The sequence below is a fragment of the Myotis davidii genome, unplaced genomic scaffold (assembly GCF_000327345.1).
Source record: "Myotis davidii unplaced genomic scaffold, ASM32734v1 scaffold309, whole genome shotgun sequence".
Lineage (NCBI taxonomy): Eukaryota > Metazoa > Chordata > Mammalia > Chiroptera > Vespertilionidae > Myotis > Myotis davidii.
In genome coordinates this window covers 6,604,004-6,611,702 of record NW_006383013.1, presented here as the reverse complement: position 1 = coordinate 6,611,702, position 7,699 = coordinate 6,604,004, and the positions used below count along the sequence as shown (strand labels likewise).

General features: G+C 42.8%; 1 protein-coding gene across 1 annotated transcript in view; it reads left to right on the top strand.

The window, feature by feature from the left end:
• STON2 (stonin 2) overlaps positions 1 to 7,699 on the top strand; it is a gene marked incomplete at its 5' end in the record, with an annotated part of 109,071 nt that overhangs the window by 51,190 nt on the left and 50,182 nt on the right. The window contains one exon of the mRNA XM_015558008.1: positions 5,532 to 5,711. Coding sequence (XP_015413494.1) covers positions 5,532 to 5,711 — 180 coding nt within the window. The remainder of the gene's footprint in view (positions 1 to 5,531; positions 5,712 to 7,699) is intronic.

Sequence of the window (7,699 nt, the reverse complement as noted above, 5' to 3'; positions counted from 1 at the left end):
TCCCTGCCACATTCCACAGAGAGCTCATTTCAAAGGTATCAGTGCCAAACAAGCCTGAACCTTCTGCTTCCCTGCTTTTCAGGTGAAGCAGGCCTACGTGCTGGTACTTGCACAGCTTTGAAGAGTCAGTCCCAGGCCTAGCTGATGTCAGACAGATGAAAGCTGATTCAGCTCCTCCTGTCTAGGTTTCCCTCCTCCTTTCCTCTTTCCCATCAAACAGTTGAGCCGCAGGAAGGCTGATTGGTCCATACTTTTGCTCTGGGTTCACTGTATATGTTAGTTACCTGGGGCTGTTGTAACACGTTACCACAACCTGGGTGGCCTAAAACAAGAGAAATTGATTCTCTCACTGCTTTGGAGGCTAGAATCCGTCCCTTCCTCTTCTAGTGTCTGGCATTTACTGGCAATCCTTGGCATCTCTTGGTTTACGGCAGCACAATTTCAATCTCTGACTCCATTTCACTCTGTCTTCTCTGGTAATCTGTGTCTCCCTGTCCCTTCTCCCAAGTACACCAGTAGTTGGATTTAGAGCTCACCCTGATCCAGTATGACCCCATCTGAACTACAGTGCATTTGCAAAGACTCCAAAAAAGGTCACAGTCATAGGCTCTGATAAGGACTTCAGCGTATCTTTCGGGAGGTGGGGGAGGGGGTATAGTTCAACCCACTGCAGTAGGTGAGCCCTGAATGCACCTCAGGCCATGTCAGATGTAATAACAGCACTGATTTAGTTTTCTTTGCAGAAATGGATGTATTCTCAGGTCTCTGGTGATGTAATTGAGTTGATCCCGTGTCCCTCACTTGCCCCAATCTTGTGTGTTACCAACAGTACTGTTTTCAAAATAGCCAATTAACTTGGGGGCAAATAATGAGCTTTTTCATCCAACAGACTGACGTATTTCAGAGGGAAGGGGAGGGCATGAAAAGATTAGCCAAAGAAATAATATTCATATATGCATAACCCATGGACACAGACAATTGTGTGGTGAGGGCCTGGGGAGAGAGTGGGAGTGGGGTGAAGGGCATCAATGGGGGGAAAAGGGAGACATCTGTAATACTTTCAACAATAACGATACACTTTAAAAAATAATGAGCCTTTAAATTCCTACTTATGATTAAATGTAAATTCATGAGCAGATACTTAGTTTTGTTTATTTTTATATCCCCAGCATATTGAAATATTAAAGCCATTGTTGGCTTGGAACTATGTAAAGCTAATTGGCCCTATGCTTATTCACCTAACATTTATTGAGCAACTGCTGTTTGCAAGGCACTGTGCTAGGTAGGTATGGGAGAAATAGTGGTAAAACTTGTAGTAACTATTAATTTATTGAGAATCTACTATTATTTTTTTTTGGACACCAGAAAATGTTCTTTGCATAATTTATCATGAGTCCTTACAAAAGCCATAAGGTAAGTATTATTATCCCCATTTATAGAGAAAACTAGGGGTAAAAATGTTAAAAACTTTTACCAAAGTCACAGAGCTCACAAGTGACAGAATACAGAATCAAGGTTAGATATGAATGATATACTGTGGACCAATCCTGCTCCATCCTTTGATTAAAGGTTTCTGAATAATGTTTCTTTGCTTTTCTCCCAGAAATCTAATGGCGTAGTGTGTATTTTTTTTAATGAAACCAAATCATCTTTTCGTATAATAGATTTTTAATGAAATATGTAGATAGAAAGGAACTGATGATATATCTATCATCTACCATAACTCCTTGTGGCCAAAAACACAAATGGAAAATATATGCTTTCATTTAGGCAAATGTAAAACCTTTAATCATAATAGCACCTTGATTAATAAATGAAGAAGTAATGGGAGAATGTGACCATTTTCCAGTCTCTATGGACTGATACCTAAGCACTGACTATATTAGTTGGCTGCTAAGACACAAAATTAGAGGTAGTCAAGTATGAGTTGCCTCCTCAAGGAAAACCACCTGTCAACTACTATTCAAAACTCAAATCTGAATTTGATCAAACCTCCAGATCTTACTATGAATTCATAATAAATCATGCCATCATTAAAATGTGGGTTATGGGACAAGCTATATGACAAAAGAATCAAGTTATTAACAAATAAGTTGCAAGGAAAAAATAAAGCTGGAAAACAACTTTAGATGAATAAAGGCAACATTTATAAATTAATTGCAGGATTGATTTGAACAGAGTGCAAAAAGTTTTTTTAGGCATTTGGAGAAAATTTTATACTGACTGGATATTGGATAAGATTTAAGTAATTATAGTTCCTTTTGGTTTTGTTTATAAAAAGAGTTCTTATCCCTTAGAAATACATGTATAAATGGTTATGGATAAAATGGTGTGATACTGAGAATTTGCTTCAAAACATTCCCAAGTGGGTAGGGATAGAGGTGAAATAAGGTTTGATTGAATTGCTCATTGTTGAAGCTGGTGATGTGTACCTTTCTCTCACTTAAAAAAATTTTTTTTAGTGTGTGTGTGTGTGTTTTGTTTTGTTTTGTTTTATTGATTTCAGAGAGACAGGGAGAGGGAGAGCTAGAAACATCAATGATAAGAGAATCATGGATCAACTGCCTCCTGCACACCCCTCACTGGGGTTCAAGCCCACAACCAAGGCAGGTGCCTTGACCAGGAATCAAACCCTGATCTCCTGATTCATGGGTTGATGCTCAACCACTGAGCCATGCCGGCAGGGCAACCTTTCTCTCACTTTTATATGCATTTGAAATTTTCCATCACCAAACGTTTAAAATTAGTTTCATAAATATATAAACAGGAAGTAGTTCAGAAGGTCTGATAGAGCAAGAGGAATGGAGGAAAAGGTTTATGTTCAAAGAAGGTTGCGGGGAGAGAGAATGAGACGGGGGGACGGGAGAGGAAGAGCAGGTAAAAACATCCACATGAAAATAAGCTGGTCCATTTTTTACTGGAACAGTGCTCTCGAACTAGTCAGTGTTCTGATGGACCTGTTCTGGGAGCAGCGGCTGAGCAGGCCAAGGCTGGGGGATCATGAACGACAGAAATAACCTGGTTCCTCTGTTAAAGCAGTTCTCGGGCTCCAGCTGGCATGTCTTGAGAGCCAGGAGCTGTGCCGGTCACTACCTGCTATTTGTGCGGTACTCTGCTGTTTATAAATGTTCTACCACCTCCTTTTAGCTAATCTTCCATCAGAGCCTCCTGAGGGGGGTGCTCTCATGCTCACTCCAGAGACTAGAAAGCTGGAACTCCCACCTGTGGCTCGACTGGAGCATCCACAGCAGAACTGGGACCCAGGCCCTGCCTTGGGCGCCGCTGACCACTGCTATGCCTTCCCTACTCCTGACCGCAGAAGAGCCTTTTTATCTTTTAAACATGTGCGCACATCAGAGCAGGGCTGCACTATCTATGCCAGGTGTGGAATTCTTTCTGGGTGGATGGTCCTTGTGAGTGTGAGAAGAAGAGGCAAACGCATTGGGCATGAAGATTATGTTAAATTAGAGGGCAGGGCAGGGGACAAACACCTCCAAATGAATAAATACTTCAGTCCCAGTTGTTTTATTTTTTAAAGGGTATGCATATATGCTTTATATGCATAAACATTCCTTAAGCAGATACATGAAAAATTGTAATGGTGCTTACCTTTGGGGAAGGGAACTGGTTGTTAGAATAGACAGACTTTGACTTTTAAGTTCAGAAAACTTTAAAAAAAAAAAGACCATAGAAAAGGAAGGTATCTTAGTTTTTTTCAGGCTGCTATGAAAAAGTACCACAGACTGGGTGGCTTATAAACAGCAGAGATTTATTTTTCATAGTTATGGAGGCTGGAAATCTGAGATCAGGGTGTGAACATGGTCAGATAGGGGTCCTCTTTCTAGTGTATCCTCACATGGTGGAAGGGACCAGGCAGCTCTGTGGGATCTCCTTTATTAGGGCACTAATCCCTTTCACCAGGGCTCCACCCTCAGGCCCTACTTCTTGACACCATCACATTGGGCATTAGGACTCCAACATGTAAATTTTGGGAGAACACAAACATGTAGACCCAGCAGAGAGAAAAGTACAGGAACCCGTCTTTTTAACAGTGCTTTCCAAACCCCAAAGATCTCTTCCTTCTAAACAGAAAAGCTCTGGGGAAGGAAATATGGCACTCCGTAAGTCCGAAGCTGGGAAATTCACAATGTATATTAGCATAGTAAAGATCCTGAGACGTTATAGTAAAGAAATCTGTATAATATATTTTTTTCTTACCTCTATTGTATCTATTATCCTGCAGCATTATATTCTACACCAGGGGTCCTCAAACTACGGCCCGCAGGCCACATGCAAATACAAATATTGTATTTGTTCCCGTTTTGTTTTTTTACTTCAAAATAAGATATGTGCAGCGTGCATAGGAATTTGTTCATCGTTTTTTTTAAAACTAGAGTCCGGCCCTTCCACAGCCTGAGGGACAGTGAACTGGCCCCCTGTTTAAAAAGTTTGAGGACCCCTGTTCTATAGCACATCATTTTGCAACCGGTATACATATTTAAGAAAAGCTAACCTAGCCTTAGGTCAAATGCAAGTGAATCCTTCTTCAGGGATGTTGGAAGACTTGCCCGGGGTTATGGTCCCTCAAACCTGGGTCTTAGATTCAGGCAAACTGAGGCCCGGATCTTGGATCTTCCACTCACTGGCTGGCTGAGCCCTCAGCAGGTTGCCTAACCTCTGGGTCTCAGTGTGCCCACTCACAGGTGAAAGAGAAGCAATGATGCCTCCCTCCTATGGGCATTTCCAGGACTAAATGAGAGAAGAACCTGGTCCTGAGTGGTACTAAGAGGTGTTAGTTCCTCCTCCTCACTCTCCACAACGTTGGCCCATCTCCTTCTGTAACACTGCCGTGCCTATTTGCGAACACCACACTTACCAAAACAAATTACCCCCAGATCCCTCCATTTATGCAAAGCTTTATTTTAGGCTTTATCAAAGGCCAGGCTATGAGGTGGCAAGATTTTTTTTAATTTTTATTTTTTGCATTTTCAATGGGAATCCATTTCTAAACCCTTGATTTCCAGATACCAATTTCAAGAATGTGCTTCTTATGCTAGGCAAAGAATCCGGTTTCTCCACAATTCAGAGCCCAAAAGACAGCGAAATTCATTGTCTGAATCCCATCCAGCTTTGCCTGCTCCGGGCCATTCCAAGCCCTTGCACCAACGGAGCCCCTTCCCCGTGCTCCCCAGGCCACAGTCATGCTCGAGCACAGTGGAAACCGATTTCGGAGTTACATCTCAAAGTGTGTGTGCTAAAGCATCGCCTTTTCAAAGTAACCTTTGCATTAAGCCCTGGAATCTAATTACTCAAGTGTTATTTGCCTCCCCAACGTACCCATGCCTGTCAGGTTGTTTAAAGTTCAGGAAGTATTAACAAAAGGAGTCAGAAGCAAGATCTAGAGCCCTGCCTCTGAGGAAGCTCCCTGTCTGCGCCTTGCCTCTCCCTCCGCCTGGGTGTGCCCGCCTGCCTGGGAAGGCCAGTGAGTAACCTGCACATTTTTTTTTCCCATCTTGGCCCTTCCCACCCAGACGAGAGGACGGAGTGGCAGACAGGCAGGCAGACGGCGGTGAGTCCTGTTCAGGCATGCACGGAGCATACCTCTACCCGCACCCACGTCCTGGACCCCTCGCCACCCTCACCCCACTCCAGGAGGAGCCCGAGCCCTTGTGAGGGTCCAGAGGGTCCGGAGGGGACTTCCACTCCCAATGGTAAGGCTGCCAGCAGAGGGACCACTTCATTCATTTTCTTTGCTTTGGGGTTGGCTTTTCTTTTCTATTGTGTTTAGACGGGAGAGTTTCTGATGGAATTGAAGGGTTTTGTTTGGTTGATTTGTTAGTTCTCAGTCATCCCAAGACAAAGAAGTGTCCTTTCCCAGCAGGATTTATTAGAACTTGTAATCTGATAGCCTGGCCTCGAAACAAAACTTAATGTACTAATTACCTCTGGTTAGTACGACTTACCCTTTTGGCCCTGTAGTGGGGAAAGAAATTAAAGACTACATTGCTTATAAAATACGTTTTGAAGAATGAAAAGTGCTAAGGAGTGTGGGCATATTATGGGCACCTCTGACTAATTGAAAAGTAGCCCAAGTTGTTATCATAGCTTTAATATAGACCACGATGACATTTTGCCTCAAAACAAACCAAACCAAGTAAACAGAAAACTCTTTTTAAAAGATTTTCGTGTTGAATGAAAGATGCCAGTGGAGGGTTTGAGTAAAAGAGTTTAAAGATAGGTTGATCTAATTAAATATAGATGAACATGGAAGTATTGAATTAAATCTGTGGTGCTCTGTGACGAAAACAGATGCTCAATGTGGGAGTCATGTGGGATTTAAGGGAGAAAACAGAGATCTTTGTATGGTGTGTTGAGAATTCTTTGAGGGGAGGGTTGGAAGGCACATGGAGGAGGCTGGGGAGCAGGTTTGTTGTGGGGGGTTGTTGCCAGGCCTTCTCCCTCAACTGCTGTGGGTGAGAGAGTAATTCACAGTCATCAAAGTGCTGCATTGTTTATATCAGGCTTCTGATTTCAATATTTATTCCAAACGCAGGCCATGGATTGCATGAGCATAGAAGCAATACAACTTATTCCAAACACAGGCTATGGATTGCATGGGCATGTGAAGGAATACAACTTATTCTAAACACAAACTATTGCCAAGAGGTTATGGTTCGATTCCCGGTCAAGGCACATGCCCGGGTTGTGGGCTCGATCTCCAGTGTGTGTGTGTGTGTGTGTGTGTGCGCGAGCACACGCACACACGCATGAGGCAGCAGATCAATGATTCTCTCTCATCATTGATGTTTTATGTCTCTCTCCCTCTCCCTTCCTCTCTGACATCAATAAAAATATATTTTTTTAAAATAAACGCAAACTATTGGGTTGTCTTGGCAGATGAAGGAATACAACTTATTCCAAACACAGGCTAAGGATTGCATGGGCATGGAAGAAATACAACTGCTGCCTCTGGTGCTGGTCGAGCCCAAACTTTCATACCTGGGGAGAGCTCAAGAAAAAGGCTGACGGGAAGAGAAGGCTATGGTCACGCTAATTTGATACTATAGTAGTAGTCCATCTGAGACGGCCCTGTTCTTTGAACAGACTCGAGGAATTACGTCCTGATAACATTAGAGTATGAAGATGCTGAGCTAAGGGGTTTTATAGGAGAATGGTGCAGGGAGCTGCCCAGGCCAGAGGCACTCCCATGACACATGTGGAAGTTTGGCCCGTGCCCAGGTATCTCTACGAATGCAGCAGTTTCTTTCTTGGCACCGCTGTGTGGGCAGCTTAAGGATTCTCTGTAAGGAGCAACCTACATTTACCATATCTAGGTTTTTAGAAGAGCAAAAAAAAACAACAGCCCTAAAAATTGGTGTACCAAAAAAAGGTAGGAAGGGCACAGGCATACCCTGAGAGTGCATACCTCTCTGCTAAGTTTTAGGAAAGTAGAGTATGTTTTCTTCTTGAAATCAATAACTCTTCGTCAATGCCATTATAATGTTTCTGTGATAATAATGCCAGTTCTCAGCTTCCTTATAGCTTAGGTTTCCCTTTGGCTAATAAATCTAAAGCATAGAGTGACTGCAGCCAGATCAGCAAGCTCTTTAGAAGATGATCCAAGAATGCCACTTATTTTGTTGCTGAGTGAGCAAGAAGGAGGTGGGAACCATTATGATGATTTTACCGGAGATTCGAG